This window comes from Nicotiana sylvestris, chromosome 11 (genome assembly GCF_000393655.2).
Source record: "Nicotiana sylvestris chromosome 11, ASM39365v2, whole genome shotgun sequence".
NCBI classification, from domain to species: domain Eukaryota; kingdom Viridiplantae; phylum Streptophyta; class Magnoliopsida; order Solanales; family Solanaceae; genus Nicotiana; species Nicotiana sylvestris.
In genome coordinates this window covers 52,572,621-52,599,159 of record NC_091067.1, presented here as the reverse complement: position 1 = coordinate 52,599,159, position 26,539 = coordinate 52,572,621, and the positions used below count along the sequence as shown (strand labels likewise).

General features: G+C 39.7%; 1 protein-coding gene across 1 annotated transcript; it reads left to right on the top strand.

Moving 5' to 3' along the window:
* Positions 1-1,843: 1,843 nt before the first annotated feature.
* On the top strand, positions 1,844-2,809 carry LOC104249395 (beta-1,3-galactosyltransferase pvg3-like). Its single transcript, XM_009805817.2, has one exon. The coding sequence runs from the start codon at positions 1,844-1,846 to the stop codon at positions 2,807-2,809; it is 966 nt and encodes a 321-aa protein (XP_009804119.1).
* The last annotated feature ends 23,730 nt before the right edge of the window (positions 2,810-26,539 follow it).

The following is a 26,539-nucleotide window of genomic DNA, read 5'->3' as shown; positions in this document are numbered from 1 at the left end:
TTCTGATTTTGCCGCATACACACACATTAGAAAGATTGGGCTAGGCTCCTAGACATCGCCCATTTCTCTTATAACTTGCAATAGAGTGAGTCCATGGGGCGAACACCATTTAAGCTAGCCACAGGCCAACAACTACAAACTCTACATTCATTACCAGTCGCATTTGAGGGAAAGTGTTTGGGGGCTTATCATATCGCCAAAGGATGGGAGGAGCAGCTTGACACTTCTAAGTCCTACTTGGATAAGGCATCTAAGAAGATGAAAAAGTTTGCAGACCATAAGCAGCTTCCCACGGACTATAGAGTTGGGGCATGGTCATGATGATGTTTAACCCAAGATAGTTCAAGGCATTACGGGGCATGCATCTGAATCTGATTTGCAAGTATGAGGGGCTATTTAATATCAACGCCAAGGTAGCAAAGATCTCATACAAGCTTGACATGCCATCGTATCTTAAGATTTATCACGTCTTCCATGTCAACATGCTTAAGCCATATAATGAAGACAAGGATGATCCGAGTAGGGGCCAATCAAGTTGAGCGCTGATTACTACCACCGCCTTGCATGATCAGGAAATTGAGGCTATCATGGATTACCAGGCTATGCTAAAATAAGGGCAAAAAGCCACTGTTATGTTCCTCGTCCACTGGAATGGGCAATTACCGGAGGAGGACACGTGGGAACCATATGAAGACTTATGGCAATTCAAAGATAAGATCCGAGAGTTTATGCAGTAGCATTGCTTTACGGTCATCGCAATATTAGGTGGGGGAGAGTGTGATGACCCACCATGTCATCATGCCACATAGGTGCCATTTGGCATATATTAATACCATGTGGAAGCTTACATAGGAGGAAGGCTAGCATTTGTGAGAAGATTCTATAGAAGTATGGATATTTCCATAGGAAGACCTTAGATCCCTATAGATTTGCTGGGAAAGTCTTTAGAAGATTCTAGCTATGTAGAAAATTCTAGAGAAGGAACTTACTTATAAATAATAAGGGACTTGTATAACAAGTAATATTTACAGACTAGCCTCTAGGAGACTAATATATAAAGGGGACCATTCATTTGTAATTCACCAAGCAAACAATTCAAGTTCTCTGTAATACAAACCTTCCTTTAACAATTCTTTTGTGCTCTTTCTACCTCTCTCTTAGTGATCTTGAGTGTAGTAAGGCTGATTTGGCATAGCAAGAACGTGAGCAGGTTGTACAAGATCGTGAATGAGCTGTCAAGTGTCGCACGTGTACTTAGTTAACGACTAAGGACGTGACACTAAGCTCCTCTTGTTCCTGTTTCTATAAAAATGTATAATAAATAAAATAAAACAAAGTAATGTATATATACCCTTTTCCCCAATTTACATTGTAATTTTCGCTTTTCAAGATTCAAATAATTTAATTTTTGACTATACATCTCGACATAGAACTTTTTAATTTTTCGAAATAAAATTTATATATTTCAAAACTTCATAAAAAGGTATAATAAGATACAATAATTAATAATCTAATATATTTAAAAGATATATAAAAGTATCATGATCAATATATAATTATTCGTTTGTCTATGGAAATCCGAATACCCTCACCAAAATGGGAACAAAGGGAGTAATAATACCCACGTACTCTTTGAGTCCAATTGACGAAAGTCAAAGCGATAGACTCAGTAGCACGATATAGCCAACCAAAATCTTTAAACTCAAGGAAATTAGTGCACTTTATTATGACCAATTTTAATATTGAAAATTTGAAATGCCGCCCTTTAAACTCCAAACTCATTTTCCCAAAGCTTTGCCTCTTTAAGTTTTTTTGTTCACGAAGCTTTTGTTTACATGTTACGATGAAGAAATACAGGCCATATGGTCGACGTTTCATCATTCCCTCATTTTCCTGTATTATTTTCCTTTGTGTTCTAGCTTCAATCAATGAAATCGGATTTGATAGCTTTTTGAAGGTTGGTAGATGTGCTTTATCACAAGCAACAATTAGTAGTAATTCTTCTTCTGCTACAAACTTTCTTAGTGTAAATTCCTCCTCCTTGTCCACCAATAACGAAATCCGAATTCTCATAGGAATTTTGACACTTCCTGATCAGTACCAAAAGCGACACTTCCTGCGTCTAATCTATGGAACACAACCTCCAATAATGGGTGCAAAAGTTGACATCAAGTTTGTGTTCTGTAATCTAACAAAAGAAGATCAAAAGGTATTAGTGGCACTTGAAATAATGCGTTACGACGATATCATCATCCTCAACTGCCAAGAAAATATGAACAAAGGTAAGACGTATACCTATTTTTCCAGCTTGCCAGAAATTTTTTCAGACCAGCCATATTATCCACCTTATCATTACGTGATGAAAGCCGACGATGACACGTACATAAGGCTCGAGAATTTTGTAGAATCCTTAAGGACATTGCCTAGGGAAGATTTGTACTACGGTTATGTTATTCCATGTCCTAGCATGAACCCTTTTGTGCACTACATGTCAGGCATGGGTTATTTAGTGAGTTGGGATATAGCAGAATGGATAAGAGATTCTAATATTCCTAAAAATCATTTAGAAGGGCCAGAAGATAAGGTTTTTGGAGAGTGGCTCCGAGATGGTCACCGGGGAAAACATCGATACAATGCCAAATGGTCTATGTACAATTTTCCCGAGCCGCCGACTAGATGTACGCACGAGCTGTGGCCGGACACTATTGCAGTTCATCTTCTGAAGAACCAAAAGAAGTGGATTCAGACACTTACTTATTTCAATGTCACTAGGGATCTTAAACCATCTAAGTTGTATCATATACCTTAGGCACACACATATTTTGTCCTCCCTTTTTCCTAGTTCAATAGTTTTTTTTCTTTTATTGGAGAATTTTATGCTGATGATATAGGCTTTATAGTATTATTGCAAGCTGAAAAGAAAATAAGAACAAATTTTGCTTTTGGAATTTGAAATGGGCAGGGGACCATTATCACTTTTTGTCTATATTTCCTTCATTGGAGTAATACTATCCAATATTGCTGCAATTTTTAGTGAGAACTCACTCTGCCAAGAATAGCGATTGCTACTAATTTTGTTTTTTTAGATATAAGTATTTCTTAAAGCCTAAAACTTTACATGTAAAACTTTTGTTAAGATATAAGTATACTACCTACGTAAGGTTCTTAATTGCATAAACATCAACAAGCTTTAATTTGCTATTATGTGGAATTAAACTAAGAAGGAGATCCATGTGATCCAACGTATAAATACAACTGAGGCAAAACGTTTTTCCATTTCTCTAACTTTTTCCTCCTTTTCCTCTCTCACCCTTCCCCTTTGCGTATCCTTTGCTCCTCTATTCATGGGCCGTACAATTAGCTTTAGTAGCTGCAACTTATTTATGTACTAGATAATTTGTCCGTGCTTCGCGCGCAGTCATAATAAACCTTTTTAAATTAACGAAATATATCATTTAGTTTTAACAGTGGAGATGGAAGACATAAAGTCTTTAGCAGAATGATAAAGGCATCTTCGTTGAACCAATTGAACACCCATTTGAAACGGCAACTAATATTTTGACATAAAGAATTAACGAAGTCACTATTATATCATATTAGGAGGTACACACTGAAGAATCAAGTGTAGCGTAAATTATATCTTAGTGCATTAGACGGTTTGCTAAATGGTTTGATCTAGGGGTGTACATAGGTCAGGTTGGTTCGGGTTTTGAAATTAGCAAACCAAACCAATTGTGTCGAGTTTGTTCGGATTTTTTTTGGTAAAATCTTCGTACCACAAAACATATAACTTGTGCTAAAAAAAATTCTTTAGTCCTAGTAAGATACAACTATATAAGGTATTTTCAAGAAACCAATATAGAATATGAGATGTGTCATGGGATTATCCTAAAATATTCAACAATAAAGACAATAAAATTATGTAATATAAATATCGCTAACTAAAAAGTCATAATAGAAATAAACATAATCTAAAAGTACTAAATCATACTAAAATAAGTAGACTAATAGGGAGTATTAATTAATTACATGACTAAACGCTAAAGAAAAAAAATAAAATATGTTATGCATTTTTATCTAAATTATTGCAAAATAAAAAATAGATATTCAATACATTGTCGTTCTAGCATTGAATTGAATGTCTTTTGTTAGTGTTAGTATTGATTTGATTTTGGTTTGGGCTTTTATTAGCATTATTTAAGTTACTTATATTAATGGCTATAAAACTTATTGGAACATTCAAAAGTTCTAAGTCCAACCTTGAAATAATAATACCTTAAAAGATAAAATTATGAAAAAGTTTAAGAAATATCTATAAATTACATCACAATAAGTATATTTATATATTAAATATATCTTAAATTACTATATATGTAATGTCGGGTTGGTTTGGTTTCGGTTTGACTTTCTTTAGTTAAAACCAAACCAAACCAATTATGGTCGGGTTTTTTTTTTCAATACCAAACCATAGTCGAATTTTTTTTCTCGGTTTGACTCGGATTATCGGGTTGGTGCAGTTTGTCATTTTTCTTTGTACACCCTAGTTTGATCTTTCAACATATTTGTAATAAAAGTGACAATTGGAGGGGTAATGCATTTAAAATGAATATAAGAGCAGCAAAATTCACCTTTTGCCATATGAGTTCAATGTTTAGTGTAAATGGAAATCATGAAAATTATATATTCTTTCTGGGAATGTTGACTGAAGAATAATACAGTCACTGATAAAAAAAAAAGAATAATACATATTTGCTTGGATTATGAGATGATTATAACTTTTCTCGCAACACCTTCCTCACTTTAGTACTAACTTGAAAACTTAGAGTTTGTTTCAATGGTAATATATGCATTTTGTTTCAACAAAAGTTACAAGACTCCGTCGTTTCTTATCAGACATTTTGTAAACTCTTTATGGTCTCCGTAATTGTTACTGCATGATGGTTTCCCAATTCGCTAGTGTCTCATGGTTTATTGCTTTGGAGGGATATTATTTGATTGTTCACTTGTAGCCTTGCATAAAAATAATACTTATTTCGTTACTAAGTTGCAGTAATATCACCCTTGTAAGGCTACAATATAATTATGCTCCATGTTACGAAATATCAAGCAAAAAATCAAGAGATTTTCTATACTTTAAACTGAGCACAAAACATTCAATTCCAAGATTAATAAGACATGGAGAAGGTAAGAGGAAGGAGTTCTCGATCAACAAATCTAATTTAGGGAAAACCTAGTCAAAATATTAAAGGTTTACCTATTGTACTTGATTACATTAATTATCAAGTACTGTACGATATTGAACAAAAATAAACGAGCAAGGAACTCATGAAGCTATGAGGTATCATACTCAAGGTTTTTCCCCTTGAAATCCTTTAAACTTTTGGGTTCAACTCTCATTATATGGAAGCAATATAAGTCTGAACTCCAACTCATTAGACCGGACATTAATCAAATGATCCCTTGAACTTATACATGAAGTGGAAATAGTAATAACTTTTCTCACGGGCTACGAACAGAGCAAAGATCTATATAAACAACAAAAATGTCAAAAAGTATGGTTGAGGAAACTAACATAAAACCTATGAAAGTCAAGTAGTAGACTTGAACAACAATGGAACACATTAAAAGCTAATCAAAATAATGGGCAATCAAAACGGATGAATATTCAAGTAATTAAGTTATGAAGTAGTGAGTTTAAATGGAGAAAGGAACATGGCTATAGGCTACTTATTTAAATTGGAAAACTACTTAGAAAAGACATATTAAATTTTTTTTTTCTTTTTAAATAATAAATCAATATATCCAAAAAATAGAACAAAGTCAAAAATTTAAGAATAAAGTTAAATAGATCCTGGAAAGACTTTAAAAGATGAAAAATAAATAAAGATTATATCTCATTGGAGTAGCACATTATGTATCTCCGTTTTGGTCTAAAATTTGCATATACAAATGACATATTGTCACGACCCGAATTTCCCACCCTCGGGAGTCGTGATGACGCCTACTCGTAGAAGCTAGGCAAGCCATGAACTTAGAAATCATTAACTCCTTTATTTTAAAACTTCTTATCAATTAGATTAACAAGGAAATAAATAGTTAAATAACAGCGGAATATGATATTTAAGCGGAAGTCTTAAATAAATATAAAATCAGAATGTTTCGAAAGTCAATACATGCCTCTACCCAGAACCTGGTGTCACAACATCCACAGACTACTAAGAGTACTAAATACAACCGTTTGAAAGAAATCTAACATTGTTTGTCTCGAATACTTGAGATAACAGAATATATAATAAGATAGTGGAGACGCCGGGCCTGCGGATGCCTGCAAGGCTACCTCGGTGTCTTGGTGGACTGAAGGCTGGCTCCCGAGCTACTGTTACTGATCAAGTGCCGCTCCAATATCTTCACAGAATGTAGAGTGTAGTAATAGCACAACCGACTCCATGTGCTGGTGTTTGGCCTAACCTCGATGAGGTAGTGACGAGGCTAGGAGCAGACTCCAGATAAACCTGTGCAGTTATATAATATACAGTAGAAGTATAAACATGTAATAACAATTTTAAAGGGAAGGGGAAATATGCTTCAGGGAAACATACCAATTCTATCAGAAACATAATAAAGTGTGGAGAAACACTCGATGTCTACAATCAATACGATAACAATACTATTGCGGTGCGCAACCCGATCCCTTATCATTTAACATTGTTGCGGCATGCAACCCGATCCACATATATAACTGTTGCGGCGTGCAACCCGATCCAATATAATATCTGTTGCGGCGTGCAACCCAATCCACATATATAGCTATTGCTGCGTGCAACCCGATCCAACATAATATCTAATAATATTGCGGCGCGCAACCCATTCCAAATATACAGTCCACAATAATTATAATTAACCATATACGTCCCGGCAAGGGAGAAACAACCATAACCAAACTTGTTCCAATACCTAACTATCTCAACTATAACTCAACTAGTTTCAACATCTAACTACCTCAGCTATAACTAAACTTGTTACAACACCTAACTACCCAGCTATAACCAAACTTGTTACAACACCTAATACTAAGAATCATCAACCTAAACGTCCGTAATATCAATTAAGAACACAATGCAAGGGAACCTCAACTCAACAATAGCCTGGCAAGGGGTAACATAATGATCTCTTCTCTTTCTCACTTTTACCTCACAATTCACTTCACAACTCGAGCCAATGCTCTAGAGTTTCGATTATCACTTATACTTTCACAATTCGTTATACAATTGGAGCCAACGCTCCTCAATGTTCATAGGTCACAAATTTTCCACAACTTTATACTTCAAATAGAAATCTTCACCAAGGCATGAATAATACAGCGAGATCATGAAAATCACAAAATAAGACTCGCGGTCATGCTTGACACCACCGCATAGATACTCGTTACCATGCCTGTACGTCGTACTCGACAAGAAGCATATAGCAAATAGGACACAACTCCTAATCCCTCAAGCTAAGGTTAGACTAAACACTTACCTCGATGCCTCGAACACCACTCAAGCTTCAATTATAGCTTTATCCCTCGATTCCACCGCCAATTCACTCGTATCTAGTCACAAATTACTTAATTACATCAATAAATGCTAAATGAATCAACCCCAATGCATGAAAATGAGTTTTTCCAAAGTTTTACCCAAAAGTCAAAAATCACCGACATGGTCAAAACCCGAGGTTCGAACCAAAATCCGATTACCCATTCCCCCACAAACCCAAATATATGATTTGTTTTGAAATCGGACCTCAAATCGAGGTCCAAATCCTCAATTTTTGAAAAACCTAGGTTCTACCCAAAACACCCAATTTCCCCCATTAAAATCATTGATTTGAAGTTGAAATCATGTTAAAAGATGTTAATGATTGAAGAAAACTAGTTAAAAATTACTTACAATTGATTTGGAGAAGAAATGTTGTTTGAAAAATCGCTTCTTATGTTTTTGGGGTTTTGAAAAATAAAAAATTACTGAAAATCCCATCTATTTATACCCCTCTCAGACTCCCTGTGCGGACCGCACAAAATGGACCGCGGCCGCACAGGCCCTCCTGAAGTGTTGCGGTCCAGTACCCAGTGCGGACCGCAAGAAATGGACCGCGGCCTCACAGGTCTCAACCGCGCTCCGCACGCAACCGACTGCGGACCGCACTACAGCACCCTGTGCGTACCGCATAAAGCCGACCGTGGCCGCACAGCCTGCACTGCGCACCGCACAAGGTTGACCACGGACCGCACTGGTGGGGTTCAGAGACCTGCAATTGTTTTCTGGTTTTAACCCTAAAACATCCTGAAACTCACCCGAGCCCTCGGAACTCCAAACCAAGCACACGTACTAACTCAACAACATCATACGAACTTATCTGTATAATCAAATCACCTAAATAACCTATATAACAATGAATCAAACTTTAAAATCAAGAATTTTTTCTCAAACTTCATCAAGTATCAAATTTAGCAATTTAGGTCCGAATCACGTCAAACGACGTCCGTTTTCAACCAAACTTTACATAAATGACTTAAATCAAATATAAGACCTGTACCGGGCGGCGAAACCAAAATACGGGCCCGATACTATCGCTTTCTATTCAGATTTCATTTAAATTTCCTTAAAAAATTTCAGAAAAAAATTTCCTTTGAAAATTCATTTCTCGGGCTTAGGACTTCGAAATTCGATTCCGGGCATACGCCCAAGTCCCATATTTTCCTACAGACCCTCCGGGACTGTCAAATCACGGGTCCAGGTCCGTTTACCCAAAATATTGATCGAAGTCAAATGATCTCATTCTATAATCAAAACTTATCGTTTTTCACAGATTATCATATTTAAGCTTTCCGGCTACGCGCCTGGATTGCGCACGCAAATTGAGGTGAATCTAAATGAGATTTTCAAGGCCTCAGAATCGGTATTTCATTTTAAAACAAGTGATGACCTTTTGGGTCGTCACACATATCAACTATAAGAAATAATTTATCAAATTTACTACACTTACAGTAAAGTTTCAAGATTCTCAATCGTCATTATCAAAATTAGGTTGCGCGAAAAAGATAAAACACCTCAAAAGGCTTATTTCTTATGGGTATCCTATATAAAACATGTCCCTTATACAATCCAACTAAAAAGGATCAACCAATAAATTCAAGAAAAAGTAAACGATACAGAAACATCTAATTTTATGAAATTACCCAAAGGACAAACGTCAATGGAAGAAGTAGGGGTAGAGCCACCATCAGTACCACCAGTCTACCTTGTTGTTTTCGATGTTCAACTTTGGCAAAAATCAACACGATTGGTCATTTATAACAAAATCAAATAGCATAAGATCGGCAAAAGTATTAGCAAAATTAATATGTGTTTGTATCCTTTCAATCTAAAAATTCATATTGATCGAATATAATTAAGCGCGAACAGATTACGTAAAGAAACATATTAGATATTCCCTAAGTTGATATAAACATCGGCTGTGAACGATAAAATATGAATCATTAAGATAGCTACTATTAGTCGCAAGTTTATGTTAGTGTGTAAGCGATACAAATTCGGTCAGTAGACACAATAATTAAATAAAAGTAGATGTTGATACAAAAATTAACTTAGAAGGAAAAGAGGAGAAGGAAGACATTACCAAGTAATGATAATAGTGGCTGATCTTTTACTTTGAAAAAAAAAGTTTCTCTTCTCTTTTGTGATTGCAACACCAACAAAGTGAATGCAAGTGACGAAAAGCTTGATTTATTTGTGACTAACATATCCTGAAATCACAATCAAAAATTATTTTCCCAGTTAACAGAAAATCAAGAGAGCAAAAAATGAAGAACATCAAATTTAAAGCGAAAATTTTAGATCCGTAAAATCTGAAATATCCACTTTCAGTTTTTAATATTTTTTAAAAAAAAGGAAAAAGATTTACCGGGCCTTTTTGTCGCTTAAGTTACCAACTTGAATGGCAACTATTGGATTTCAATTCAGATCATGACATGTGATACAATTTTTTCATTAGTTTGATGGATTTCCAGTGGTTGGTTTTTTTCCCGTGGAAGAGAAGAGAGAGTCGAATAAGGAAAATGGTATTTTAAAAACTGTTGGAAACAATTATAAGTGGAAACATTTAGGTTTTCTAAATAACTTTTACCGCTGACGTTTACAGAGATTAATAATGGAAAAATAGTAGGAAGTACTAAAAAATTGAGAGAAAGAAAAAGGCAATCCCCGTGCGTCGAGACATGCCACGTAACTCGCCCTAGACCTCTCGATTATATATATATAGATAGATTTTTATTTATTATTATTATTTATTTATTTTTGCTTTAGAGTGAAATATGGTGATGGACTTTGTGCTACTTCTTTCCATCACATGCAATTTTTTTCATTTTAGATACTAAATCTCAATGTTGTCGATACTCTCTCTCAATCCGATCGGGCTAATATTTTAAATTGGGCAAGCTAACTAGCTATAAGCAGTCGAACAGTCCACCATAATGGTTTTCAATGTTCAGATGATTAAATTTATTTACAGATTCTCACTGTTGTATCGTATTGTATTGTTATCCCAAAACAATATTTGTTTTGATTCTTTCATTAAAATTGATTGTATTGTATTCTCAAATCCATTATTCTGGAACAACGAAAAGTCCCTTTTTTGAAACAACCAATTTGGTATGGTGGGATTGTTTTCTATTTTTCTTTCTAATTATGCCATAACTTATTACTCCACAATTATATTTTATCCTTTAGCATTTTTTGCTATTTTAACTCCAAATCTCAATCCTATAACCTACTCCCTCCGTTCCAATTTATGTGAACCTATTTGACTGGGTACGGAGTTTAAGAAAAATGAAGACTTTTGGAATTTGTGGTCTTAAACAAGTTAAAAAGGGGCCTAGAGTATTTGTGTGTTTATAAAAGCTTCTCATTAAGGGTAGCATTGTAAGTTTAAGCTAAATTGTTTTCAAATTTAGAAAGGGATCATTCTTTTTGGAACAGTTCAAAACGAAAATAGGTTCACATAAACTGAAACAGAGGGAGTACATTATTTTTTTCCAGAACATCTGGCGCCAACATTAAAGGTGTTTTGCCGCCTTCTGTTTTATTTTTTCTTCTAATTTGCTTTTAACTCAATTCTAATTAGTTGTGCTCCTTTGTTTTGCTTTCTTCTATCTCACTCCTTTGTTTTGATTTCCTAAAGTGGTTTGTCTTCTTTTGTTTTGTTTTTAAAATTATTTTTATGCATAATTTTTGATAAATTTAATATTTAAATAATTTAGGGTATTTTAGTATAGTTATCAATTACAGTACAGTACGATACAGTCAAACTAAACATCAAAAAATTATTTAACTATAACAAACAATACAATCTATCCAAATATTGTATTCATAAAATGATACGATACAATACGATACAACATAATACAATACATTATAAAACGAAGGGGAATAATGATCCAAACAGAGTATTTAAGAGACATTTTCCCCCAATTGTAGGTCTCTTAGTCTTTGTGGTCCTAATTAGCGAAAAGGTAATGACTTGTCACGATCCAAAACTACCATCCGAGCGTGATGGTGCCTCACTTACTTGCTAGGCAAGCCAAGCATAACAATAACGGAACAAGATAACAAAATTTCGGAAATAATACAAGTCAAAAGTCAAATATCATAAATAAACCGTGTCAATACATGAAATCTCCCTGTAACAACCCGGCGGTTATTTTGAGAATTAACGCCCCAATCCCCTAACCCCTAATTGAGAGCATAAGCTTTAGAATTTGGACCGTAGTCGGAACATTGTGAAGACGGCTTCGGAATGAAATTCCATCGACTCTGTTAGCTTCGTTGGATGATTTCGGGCTTAAGGGAGTGTTCGGATTGTGTTTTGGAGGTCAGTTGCTTATTTAGGCTTGAAATGTCGAAAGTTGAATTTTTGAAGTGTCATGACCTAAGTTCGCCCTCCGTAAACTGTCGTGATGGCACCTAATCTCTATGACTAGGTAACCCTAACAAATTGGGGAAAAAGAAAACAAAATACGAAACTAACAAAAACTATGGATAAAACATAATAAATGTTTAAGATGCCGTTCGGCATATACAAATACACACTCTCAAACTAGACCAACTCCCAAAACCCAGAATCTCACAAAATCACAAGCTGTGGATACTACATAGTGTTCTAACTCTGGAATGTCTACTCAAAGGAAAATACAAAAGGCATATAGCTAAAAGAGAGAATAAAAAGGGACTTCTCGGTCTGCGGACGCGTCAGATATAACTCGAAGTCTCTGAAGATCGCCTCGCCTCACTGATATATTGGCTTATCCGAAGAACCTAGATCTGCACACGGAAAACGTGTGCAGGAAAGGGCATGAGTACACCACAGCGGTACCCAATAAGTTCCAAGCTTAACCTCGGTCGAGTAGTGATGAGGAAGGTCAAGGCCCTACTGGTTATATACGTAAAACAAGGTAAACAATACGAAATGTGACAGTATAATTTAAGCACTAAGAGTTAATAGAGAATCAAAATAACAGAAAGAATGTAACTCTGTATACAGAGATAGCAACATGGGATCTACCAGGATATCGTCCCGTAGTCCCAAACGTAAAGCTGCAGGGGATCTCCCGGAATACCAATCCGTAGTCCCAAAGTAAATATTCAGTATAGGGGAATCTCCTAGGTGTCATCCCATAGTCCCAAATAAATGTGCAGGGGGTCTCCCGGAATACCTATCTGTAGTACCAAAGTAAACATGCAGGAGGATCTCTCGGAATATCGTCCCGTAGTCCCAAAGTAAACAAACAATAGTATCACGAAAGAATCTACAGTTCTATTCGTGAATAAAAAGAAATTCTACTCTAAACATGCTGCACAAGTACAAGAACGCAGTTAAAGCAGGTAAGACATTTAGAATACATAAGCATGCTTTCCCTAAGCTAAACAAGATTCTTCAAGTACAAGTATTGCTCAATTACAAGAAAAACACAAATATTGACTTAATAGAAACGGGATTTCTCAGCAATTAGTACATGTACGCACTCGTCACTCATGTACATGGTACTCAATAACAACAATACCAAAATCCTAAGGGGAGTTCCCCCACACAAGGTTAGGAAAGTCACTTACCTTAAACCGGCTAAAAAATCAACCCGAAACCACGCTCTTGCCACGAGTATCTAACTCCGAGTGGACCAAATCTAATCAAATAAATTTAATAATGTAATTATACCTACAACCAATGAATTTAGCTAAAGGAATCGAAGCTAAAGTAAGAAAATAGAAAAACGCCCAAAAAATCCTCCTCGGGCCCACATCTCGGAATTGGGTAAAAATTACGGATTATGAACACCCATCCACTCACGAGTCTAACCATACCAAAATTACTCCAATCCGATACAAAAATCTTGAGTAAAACCCCAAAATTAGGTCAAAGAACATTTCTTAATTTTTCTCCAATTTCTCACCCCAAATCCAAAATTAGATAATGAATTCATGTTTAGATTAATGGGTTATAAGCAAAAAGGAGTTAGGAATCATTACCCGCAAACTTTCTCCGAAAATATCTCCAAAATTCGTCTCCTATCGAGCTCCCAATTAAATTTTTGTGATATGAACTCAAAACCCTCAATTTTGAAATTTATGTTCTGCCCAGACACGACCTTAATCGCGATCGCGGAAGCTCCCATGGGATCGTGAAGAACAACTTCGTTGGCTCCCAGATTTACCCTATGAAAATGCAATACACTCTATGCGAATGCGATGCTTGCATTGCTCAGGTCTACGCGAGCACGGTTGACCACACGCGATCGCGAATAGAAACTTTCCACTCCACGACTGCCTCACTTCTTCTTCGCAAACGCGACATAGTCCACGCATTTGCAATTCAACCTTCTACCAATACTACGTGTTTGCATACCTTTTCCCGCGATCGCGAAGAACAAAACTCCCTCTGCCTTAGATAAGTCTACGTGATCGTGAGCCTCCTTACGCGATCGCGATGAAGGAAAATCTGCAACAGAAAAATCAGAAAATCTGATCATTCTCCAAGTCCAAAAATGGTCTGTTAAGCATCCGAAGCACACCCGAGGCCCCCGGGACCTCAACCAAATATGCCGACCAATACTAAAACATCATATGAACTTAGTCCAACCCCCAAATAACATCAAACAGCGCTAAAACCACGAATCACCCTCACATTCAACCAATGCCGAAACCAACCAAACCAACTCCGATTGACCCCAAATTTTGCACACAAGTCACATTCAACGCTACGTAGCTATTTCAACTTTCGGAATTAGATTCTGACCCAAATATCAAAATTTCACTATTGATCCGGTAACTTCAAAAATTCAACTTTTGGCATTTCAAGCCTAAATAAGCTACGGACCTCTAAAACACAATCCGAACACGCCCCTAATCCCGTAATTACCCAACGGAGCTAACAGAATCAACGAAATTCCATTCTGAGGCCGTCTTCACACTGCACCAACTACGATCTAAATTCTAAAGCTTAAGATCTCATTGAGGGACTAACGGTCCCAAAACACTCAGAAACTCAAAACGAATCATCCCGACAAATCAAAATAGTAGAAACAAACATGGGGAAAGCAGGTAATAGGGATTCGGGCCGTTAATTCTTAAAACGGTCAGCCAAGTCGTTACATCCTCCCTCTCTTAAAACATTCGTTCATCCTCGAACGAGCATAGAGACATATCTGAAGTAGTGAAAAGGTGAGGGTAACGGCTGCGCATATCCTGCTCGATCTCCCAAGATGCCTCCTCGACCGGCTGACCCGCCACTGAACCTTTACTAATGCAATGTTCTTTGACCTCAGCTTTCGAACATCCCTGTCCAATATCGCCACTAGCTCATTAACGTAAGATAGATCCTTGTCTAACTGGATGGAACTAAAATCCAACACGTGCGACTGATCACCGTGATACTTCCGGAGCATCGAAACATGAAATACCGGATGAACTCCTACCAAGCTGGGAGGTAAGGCAAGCTCATAAGAAACCTTCCCAATACGTAGCAATATCTCAAAAGGAACAATAAACCTCGGACTCAATTTTCCGTTCTTCCCAAATCTCATAACTCCCTTCGTAGGCAAAATACGAAGCAAGACCCGCTCTCCAACCATATAGGAAACATCATGAATCTTCCGATCTACGTAACTCTTCTATCTGGACTGGGCTGTGCGGAGTCTATCCGGAATCACCCAAACCTTCTCCAAGACATCTTGAACCAAGTCTGTGCCCAACAATCTAGCCTTGCCAGGCTCGAACCAATCCACCAGGGATCTACACCGCCTACCATACAAAGCCTCATATAGTGCCATATGAATGTTGGATTGATAACTGTTGTTGTAGGCAAACTCCGCTAGTGGCAAGAACTAATCCCAAGAACCTCCAAACTCCATCACACACGCACGAAGCATATCCTTAAGAATTTGAATAGTGCGCTCGGACTGTCCGTCTGTCTGGGGGTGAAATGTTGTGCTCAACTCCACCCGAGTACCTAACTCATGTTGTGCGGCCCTCCAGAACCGTGATCTAAACTGAGTACCTCTACCTGAAATTATGAAAACTAGAATACCATGCAGACGAACAATCTCCCGGATATATATATATCCGCCAACCGCTCTGAAGAATAGGTAGTACACAAAGGAATAAAGTGCGCGGACTTGGTCAGCCAATCCATAATTATCCAGATGGCATCGAACATCCTCAAAGTCCGTGGAAGTCCAAATATGAAGTCCATGGTGATCCGCTCTCACTTCCACTCCAGGATATCTATCTGCTAAAGCAATAATAAATCGGCTCTACTCTCAAAATCACAAAGAGAAATCAAACATGACCGATAAACGCGGTCGACAACAAGAGAATCTCCCACAGGAGTAGAAACATAAACAGGAGAACTCAAAAAATCTCGAGATACGCCCAAATGCGGGGCAACATAAGAGGACACATAAGACTAAGTGGAGTCTGGATCTAATAAAACTGATACATCTCTATGACAAACCTGGAAAATACCTATAATGACAGAATTGGAGGCGACAGCCTCGGTACAAGCAGGAAGGGCATAGTATCTAGTCTGGCCTCCCCCTCTAGGGTGACCTCTACCTCCCCAACCTCTACCTCTAGCTGGCTGAGTAGGTGGGGTAGCAACTAGTGCTGTAACTATAGCCTGGGAACTCTACGGGACATGCTGTGGTTGAGAAGTCTGTGGAGATGCACCTTTCCTAAGCCTGGGGTAATCCCTCACCATATGGCGTGTGTCACAACAATCAAAACAAGCTCTGGGAGGACGTGGCATCTATGACTGGCTCGGGCCAGGTTTGCTGTACTGACCACTGAAAGCACCTCGTGCAGGAGGCGCACTAGATACTGGAGGTGCATAATAAGGCTCTCGAGGTCTTGGAGGAGCTGTAATACCACTGGCTGCTGGAAGAGCTGAATGAACGGGGCAACTCATATAACCCCTACCATGACGAACTGCAGCTGGGGCACAACTACTAGAATAATGGCTAGACTCTCGATACCTCTTAGCCAACCTTTCCTTTTTATCCCAGGCATGCATACTCTCCACTCTCCTAGCAATACTCACCACCTGCTGATAAGAAATATCCATCTCCAACTTCCGAGCCATGCTAGACCTGATGCCTAGCCAATTTAGTGAAAAGGACAGCATACTCTCTTAAACAGTCATAGTACCCTAGCTCAAATGCTCAAACTCTATGCGCCATACATCCCCGAGGCTCTAAGGAACATACTCCCTCAAAAACATATCTAAAAACTAGATCCATGTAAGGGAAGATGCCTCAGCTGGGCTGTCCAACTCATAAGTACGCCACCACTGGTAGGCTGCTCCTCGAAGCTGGAAGGCAGTGAAAGAAACCCCACTGCATCCTGATATACCCATAGTGCAGAGGATACGGTAGCACTCCTCCAGAAATCTCAGGGCATCATCTGATGCTAAACCACTGAATATAGGAGGCTTATACTTCTTGAACCTCTCAAGCCTCTGCTGCTCATCATTTGAAGTCGCTGCCCTGTCCTCGAGCTGAACTAAGGCCACAGGCGGTACCGGTATAACCTCTAGGATCTGATCAACTTGGACCCACTGCTCAGAACCGCGGGCGGTAGGAGTTTGGGATCCTCCACCGGCCGGGGATGTGGCTGCAGCAAGGGGAATCAACCCTGCCTGAGCTACAGTGGTGTACATGCTCCCAAACTGTGCAAGGGTCTCCTGAAGAGCTGGAATAGTAGTAGCAACAAGCGTATCAGATGCCTGGACTCCGGCTGGAGCCACTGGTGGCTCCTCATTGGAAGCTCGCATGGGTGCTCTAGCTACACCACGGGCGTGTCCTCGACCTCTACCCCGACCCCGACTTTTGGCAGCTCTAGTAGGGGGCGGGGGTGCCTAATCATCTCCGGTAGCGCGTGTCGTCACCATATGTGAGAGAATAGAAGACAGAAGATTAGAATTTTGATTTCAAAAATCTCGCATGACAAGGAAATCAAATGAAATGGAATTTTCCTAACAGTTACACAGCCTCTCGTAGATAAAACAAACGTCTCCGTACCGATCTGATTGACTCTAATAAACCGGCTTGTGACTCCTATGAACCTAGAGCTCTAATACCAACTTGTCATGATCCAAGTTCGCCCTTCGTGAACTGTTGTGACGACACCTAGTCTCTATGACTAGGTAAGCCTAACAAATTGTGGAAAAAGGAAACAAAATACGAAACTAATAAAACCTACGGATAAAACATAATAAACGTTTAAGATGTCACTCGACATATACAAATACACACTCTCAAATTGAATCAACTTCCAAAACTTGGAATCTCATGAAATCACAAGTTGTGGATACTACATAGTTTTCTAACTCCAGAATGTCTACTCACAGGAAAATACAGAAGGCTATAGCTAAAGAGAAAATAGAGAGGGACTCCTCGGTCTACGGATACGGGAGATATACCTCGAAGTATCTGAAAAACACCTCGCCTCAATGATAATATGGCTGAGTCGAAGAACCTGTATCTGCACACAAAAAATATGTGCAAGAAAAGGCATGAGTACACCACAGCGGTACCCAGTAAGTGCCAAGCCTAACCTCGATCGAGTAGTGACGAGGAAGGTCAGGGCCCTTCTGGTTATATACATAAAACAAGGTAAACAATACGAAATATGATAGTATAATATAAGCACTAACACTTAATAGAGAAACAAAATCACAGAAAGAATGTAACTTAGTACACAGAGATAGCAACAGGGGATCTCCTAGGATATCGTCCCGTAGTCCCAAACGTAAAAGTGCAGGGGATCTCCTTGAATACCTATCCATAGTCCCAAAGTAAATATTCAGTACATGGGAATCTCTCGGGTGTCGTCCCATAGTCCTAAATAGAAATGTGCAGGGGGGTCTCCTGGAATACCAATCCATAGTTCCAAAGTAAACATGTAGGGGGATCTCCCGAGATATTGTCCTGTAGTCCCAAAGTAAACAAACAACAGTATCACGAAAGAATCTACAGTTCTATTAGTGAATAAACAGGAATTTTCCTCTAAACATGCTGCACAGAGTGCAGGTAAGCAGTTAAAGCAGGTAAGACATTTAGAACACATAAGCATGATTTCCCTGAGCTAAACAAGAGGCTTCAAGTACAAGCATTGCTCAATTACAAGAAAAACACAGATATTTACTTAATAGAAACAGGATTTTTCAACAATTAGCACGTGTGCGCACTCGTCACCTCACATACACGGCACTCATATAACAACAATACCAAAATCCTAAGGGGAGTTCCCCCACACAAGGTTAGACAAACACTTACCTCGAACAAACATGAAAATCAACTTGATACCACGCTATTGCCACGAGTATCTAACTCCGAGTGGCCAAAATATAATCAAATAAATTTCATAATGTAATTCAAACTACAACCAATAAATATAGCTAAAGGAATCGAAGCTAAGGTAAGAAAATAGAAAAATGCCCAAATATCCTCCCCGGGCCCATGTCTCGGAATCGGGTAAAAATTACGGATTATGAACACCCATACACTCACGAGTCTAACCATACCAAAATTACTCCAATACGATACAAAAATATTGATAAAAACCCCAAAATTAGGCCTAAGAACGTTTCTCAATTTTCCCCAATTTCTCACCTCAAATCCGAAATTAGATGATGAATTCATGTTTAGATTAATGAGTTATAAGCAAAAAGGAGTTAGGAATCATTACCCACAAACTTCCTCAGAAAATCTCTCCAAAATTCATTTCCTACCGAGCTCCCTATTCAATATTTGTGATATGAACTCAAAACCCTCGATTTTGAAATTTATATTCTGCCCAGACGCGACCTTAATCGCGATCGTAGAAGCTCCCACGCGATCGCGAAGAACAACTTCACTGGCTCTAAGATTTACCCTACGTGATCGCGATACTCTCCGCACAAACGCGATGCTTGCACTTTTCAGTCTACGCGATTGCGGTTGACCTCACGCGATCGCGAAGAGAAACTCACCGCTCCACATCTTCCTCACTTCTTCTTCGCGAACGCGGCATAGCCCACGCGTTCGCGATTCAACCTTCTACCAATACTATGCGTTCGCATACCTTTTCCCACGATCGTGAAGAACATTACTCCCTCTACTCAGCTAAGCCTACTCGATCGGGAGCCTCCTTATGCAATTGTGATGAAGGAAAGTCTGCAACAGAATAACCAGAAAATCTTATCCTTCTCCAAGTCCAAAAATGGTCCGTTGAGCATTCGAAACACACCCGAGGCCCCCAAGACCTCAACCAAATATACCAACTAATCCTAAAACATCATATGAAATTAGTACAACCCCCAAATCACATCAAACAATGCTAAACCCACGAATCACCCTCCAATCCAAACCTAAAGAACATAAAATTTCAAGAATCCTACAACTGATGTCGAAACCAACCAAACCAAGTCCGATTGACCCCAAATTTTGCACACAAGTCACATTCAACACTACGGAGCTATTCTAACTTTCGGAATCAGATTCTGACCCCGATATCAAATTTTCACTATTGATACAGAAACTTCAAAAACTCAACTTTCGGCATTTCAAGCCTAAATAAGCTACGGACTTCCAAAACACAATCCAAACACGCCCCTAACCCAAAGTCCCCTAACGAAGCTAACGGAATTGACAAAATTCCATTCTGAGGCCGCCTTCATAGTTCTCCGACTACGGTCCAAATTCTAAAGTTTCAGCTCTCATTAAGGGATTAAGTGTCCCAAAACACTGCAAAAATCCCAACGAATTATCCCAGCAATTCAAAATAGCAGAAACAAACACGATAAAAGCAGTTAATAGAGTATCGGGGCATTAATTCTTGAAACGACTAGCCAGGTCGTTACATGAAGTTTCCGGATCGATTGTGAGATTTTGATATCGGGGTAGGTATCCAGTTTCAAAAGTTGGAATAGCTCTGCAGTGTTCAATGTGACTTTTGTGTAAAATTTGCGGTCAATCGAACATGGTTTGGTTGGTTTCGGCTTCGGTTGTAGAATTCTTGAGATTTCAAGTTCATTAGGCTTGGATTGGAGGGTGATTCGTGGTTTTAGCAATTTTTTATGCAATTCGAGGGTTCGATTAAGTTCGTATGATGTTTTAGGAATGGTTGGTATGTTTGGTTGAAGTCCTAGGGGCCTCGAGTGAGTTTCAGATGCTTAATAAAAGTGAATTCGGACTTACGCAAATTCTGAACTTTGCTGCTTCTAGTATTTTTGCACCTGCGGTGATGAGCCCGCAGGTGCGGCCCTCAGAATCGAGGAAAGAGGTTGCAGGTGCGGTCTGGGGCCTGAAGACCAGTGGTCGCAGATGCGACTTAAGAACCGCAGAAGCGGACCGCATCTACGAAGTCTGGAGCGTAGGTGCGGCTCCTGGGGGTTTAATGAAATATCGCTGGTACGGGCACCCAGCCGTAGAAGCGGGACCGCAGATGCGGCCCCATGACCACCAAAGCGGAAATCACTGGGCAGAAATATGAAAAATTGAGGGTTTGAGTTCATAACTTGGAAATCAAATTAGAGGTCGGAGGAAGGAAATTCTACGGGGATTTTGAAGAGAAGATCGTTGGGTAATGATTTCTAACTCCCTTTTGGTTGTATTCCATTAATACTAAGCTTAATTTCATCATTTAATTTTGGATTTGGGACGAAAATTAGGAGAATTGAGGAAATGTTCTTAGGCCGAGTTTTGAGATTTTGATCGAGGTTTTGGTATCGGATTTGAGTGATTTTTGTATGGTTAGACTCGTGAGTGAATGAGTGTTCATAATCTGTAATTTTTACCCAATTTCGAGACGTGGGCCTGTGGAGGATTTTTGGGTGTTTTTCTAATTTCTCTCCATAGCTTTAAATTCATTAGTTAAATTAGTCGTTTGTAGTTTTATTTACGTTATGTCATTGATTTGATTAGATTTGGGCCACTCAGAGTTGGATACTCGTGGCAAGAGCGTGAGATCGGATTGACTTGAGCTAGTTCGAGGTAAGTGGCTTACCTAACCTTGTGTGAGAGAACTCCCCTTAGGATTTGATATTGTTGTCATGTGAATGCCATGTATGTGAGGTGACGAGTGGTACACGTGCTAATTGTTGGAAAATCCCATTTTCATTAATTAAATATATGTGCTTCCTTTTTGTTGAACACTACTTGTATTTTAAAGCCTCTTGTTTATCTTAGGAAAAGCTTGCTTATGTGACTTAACTATCTTACCTACTTTAACTGCTTACTTAGACTTTCTATAGCATGTTTAGAGTAGAAATTTCCTGTTTTCCTGATACGAACTTGAATAGAATTGTAGGATTATTTCCTGATACTATTGTGTGTTTACTTTAGGACTATCGATCGGTATTCCGGGAGATCCCCCTGCATGTTTACTTTGGAACTACGGATCAGTATTCCGAGAGATCCCCCTGCACATTTAGAATTGGAACTACGGGACGAGACCCCAGGAGATCCCCTGTACTAGATATTTACTTTGGGACTACGAATTGGTATTCCGGAAGATTTTCCAACATATTTATGATTTGGACTATAGGACGATATCCTGGGAAGTCCTCTGCACATTTACGTTTGGGATTACGGGACGATATACTGGGAGATCCTCTTTTGCTATCTCTGTGTACTGAGTTATATTCTTTCTGTGATTTATTCTTTATCGACTGTTAGTATCTTAATTATACTATCACATTTCATACTACTTTATCTTTATATATATATATAATCAGTAGGGCCTTGACCTTCCTCATCACTACTCGACCGAGGTTAGGCTTGGCACTTACTGGGTGCCGCTGTGGTGTACTCATGCCCTTTCCTGCACATGTTATTCGTGTACCGAACTAGGTTCTTCTGATCAGTCGTTCTATCAGTGAGGCGGGTGATATCAGAGACTTTGAGGTATATCTGCCACATCCGTAGACCTAGGAGTCTCTCTCTATTCTCCCTTTTACCTTTAGGCTTCCTTTGATTGGAAATTCTGTAGTTAGAACACTATGTGGTTTATATAACTTGTGATTTCATGATCTTCCAGGTTTTGGGAGTTTTGATTCAATTTTGAGAGTGTGTATTGTATATGCCAAGCGGTAATTTAAACTCTTTTATTATGTTTTTACCCGCAACTTGCTAGTTTCCTATTTCATTTCCCTTTTCCGCAAATTGCAAGGCTTACCTAGTCGTAGAGACTAGGTGCCATCACGACAGTTCACAGAGGGAAAACTTGGGTCATGACAAGTTGGTATCAGAGCTCTAGGGTCATAGGAGTCATGAATCACAAGCCGGTTTATTAGAGTCTCGTGGCGGTACAGAGATGTCTGTACTTATCTACAAGAAGCAATGTAACTGTTAGGAAAATTCCACTTTATTTGATTTCCTTGTCGTACGAGATTTTGATATCAAAATTCTAAACCTCTGTTTTCTATTCTCTCATAGATGGTGAGGACACGTGCTACCGGAGATGACTAGGCACCCACGCCCCTGCTAAAGTCACTAGAGGTCGGGGTCGGGGTAGAGGCTGAGGACGTACATGTGATGCAGCCAGAGCACCCGTGCGAGATACCACAGATTAGCCACCAGCAGCTCGAGCCAGAGCCTAGGCACCTGATACGCCTGCTGCTACTACTATTCCAGCTCTCCAGGAGACCCTTGCACAGTTCGTGAGCATGTACACCACTCTAGCTCAGGCGTGGTTGATTCCCCTTGCTGCAGCCACATCACAGGCCTGGGGAGGAACATAGACTCCCGTCGTCTGCACCCCAGAGCAGCGGGTCCAGGTTGATCAGATCCCAAAGGTTATACCGGTACATCCTGTATCCCCAATTCAGCCTGAGGACAGGGCAACAACTTCAGAGGATGAGCAATGGAGGGTTGAATGTTTCAAGAAGTACAAGCCTCCTATATTCAATGGTTTAGCATCAGATGATGCTCTGGGATTTCTAGAGGAGTGCTATCGTATCCTCCGCACTATGGGTATATCAGGATCGAGTGAGATTTCTTTCACTACCTTCCAGCTTTGAGGGGCAGCCTATCAGTAGTGGCGTACTTGTAAGTTGGACAGCCCAGTTGAGGCAGCTTCCCTTGCATGGACCCAGTTTTCAAATATGTTCTTGAGGGAGTATGTTCCTTAGAGCCTCATGGACGCATGGCGCGTGGAGTTTGAGCATTTGCGCCAGGGTACTATAACTGTCTCGGAGTATGTTGTCCGTTTCAATGGCTTGGCTAGGCATGCATCGACCTTGGTTCTACAGTTCGTGAGAGAGTTCGCCGATTTATGAGGGGCTCATTCTCAGCATCAGGTCCAGCATGGACCATGAGTTGGAGATGGATATTTTTTATCAGTAAGTAGTAAGCATTTCTAAGAGAGTAGAGGGCATGCTTGCTCGGGATAGAGTGGAGAGGAAGGCCAAGAGGTCTCAAGAGTCGGGCCATTATTAGGGGTTATATGAGTCGCCCTGTTCATTTAGCTCTTCCAGTAGCCAGTGGTATTCCAGCTCCTCCTAGACCTCAGGAGCCTTATTATGCACCTCCAGTATCTAGTGTGCCTCTTACGCGTGGTGCTTTCAGTGGTCAGTTCAGCAGACCTAGCCCGAGCCAGTCAAATCTGCCACATCCTCCCAAATCTTGTTTTGAGTGGGCGACACACGCCATATGGTGAGGTATTTCCCCAGACTTAGGAGGGGTGCACCTCCACAGACTTCTCATCCACAGCATGCTCCGTAGAGTTCCAAGGCTATGATCACAACACTAGTTGTTGCCCAGCCAGCTAGAGGTGGATGTCAAGGTGGTAGATGCCGCCCTATAGAGGGTCCAGGCCAGATATTATGCCCTTCCTGGCCGTACTAAGGCTATCGCCTCCGATTCTATCATCACAAGTATTGTCCTAGTTTGCCATAGAGATGCATCTATTCTATTCGATCCATGCTCCATTTATTCTTACGTGTCCTATTATTTTGCCCCACATTTGGGCGTATCTTGGGACTCTTTGAGTTCCGCTGTTTATGTTTCTACTCTTGTAAGAGATTCTCTTGTTCTGGACAACATTTATCGGTCGTGTTTGATTGCTCTTAGTGGTTTTGAGACCAGAGCCAATTTATTATTGCTCAACATGGTAGATTTTGATTTTATATAGGGCATGGACTGGTTGTCGCCCCATTATGTTAGTCTTGATTATCACACCAAAACTGTGACCCTAGCTATGCTAGGTGTACTACGAGTAGATTGGAGGGGTACTTTAGATCACACTCCCAGTAGAGTTATTTCATTTCTTAATGCTCTGCGAATGGTTGAGAAGAGGTGTGACGTGTATCTAGCTTATGTGAGAGATGTCAGTATTGATACCCCTACAGTTGATTCAGTCCCAATAGTATGGGATTTCTCTGATGTGTTTCCAGTTGATCTTTCAGATATGCCACCCAATAGAGATATTGATTTCGGCATTGATTTGTTGCCAGGTACTAAACCCATTTCTATTCCTCCTTATCATATGGCCCCTCCTAAGTTGAAGGAGTTGAAGGATCCGTTATAGTAATTGTTTGATAAGGGCTTTATTTGGCCCAGTGTATCACTTTAGGGTGCTCCTGTCTTGTTTGTGAAGAAAAAGAATGGTTCTATGCGTATGTACATTGATTATTGCAGTTGAACAAGGTTATAGTGAAGAACCGGTATCTTTTGCCTCATATTGATGATCTGTTTGACAAGTTCTAGGGTGAACGAGTGTTTTCTAAGATTGACTTGCGTTCAGGTTATCATCAGTTGAAGATTTGGAAGCCATATATCCCGAAGACTGCTTTCAGGACTCGATATAGTCATTACGAGTTTCTTGTTATGTTATTTAGGCTGACTAACGCCCCAGCAGCCTTCATTCATTTGATGCACAGTGTGTTCCGACCATATCTTGACTCGTTCGTCATTGTCTTTATTGATGATATTCTGGTATACTCCCGGAGTCGGGACGATCATGAGCAGCACTTGAAGACAGTGCTTCAGACATTGAGGGAAAAGATATTATATGCGAAGTTCTTGAAATGTGAGTTTTGGTTGGATTCTGTGGCATTCTTGGGTCACGTGGTATCGAATGAAGGGATCAAGGTGGATCCGAAGAAAGTGGAAGCAGTGTAGAGTTGGCCCAGACCATCCTCAGCTACAGAGATCTATAGTTTTCTTAGCTTAGCGGGTTATTACCGTCAGTTTGTTGAGGAATTTTCATCTATTGCAGCACCTATGACCAGGCTGACCCAAAAGGGTGCTCCGTTCAAGTTAACGGAAGAGTGTGAGGAGAGCTTCCAGAAGCATAAGACAACTTTGACTATAGTCCCAGTATTCATATTGCCTACAGGTTTGGGGTCTTATACTATCTATTGTGATGCCCCGAGGATTGGCCTTGGAGTGGTATTGATGTAGGATGGTAGGGTAATTGCCTATGCATCCCGACAACTGAAAGTGCATGAGAAGAATTTCTTGTCCATGATCTCGAATTAGCTGCTATTGTTCACGCCTTGAAGATCTGGCGTCAGTATTTGTACGATGTTCCTTGTGAGATTTATACCGATCATCAAAGTTTGCAGCATCTATTCAAGCAGAAGGACCTTATTTTGCGTTAAAGGAGGTGGTTAAAGCTGCTGAAGGACTATAATATCACTATCTTGTATCACCCGGGCAAGGCCAATGTGGTGGCCGATGCTTTGACTCGTTGGACGGAGAGTTTGGGGAGTTTGGCTTATCTACCAGCAGCGGGGAGGCCCATGGTGATAGATGTTCAGGCCTTAGCCAGCCAGTTTGTGAGATTGGATCTTTCGGAGCCTAGTCGGGTTCTAGTTTGTGTGATTTCTCGATATTCCTTGTTTGATCATATCAGAGAGCATTAGTATGATGAACCTCATTTGCTCGTCCTCAATGACAAGGTTCTGCATGGTAATGCCAGAGATGTGACCATTGGTGATGATGGGGTATTGAGGATGCAGGGTCGGGTAT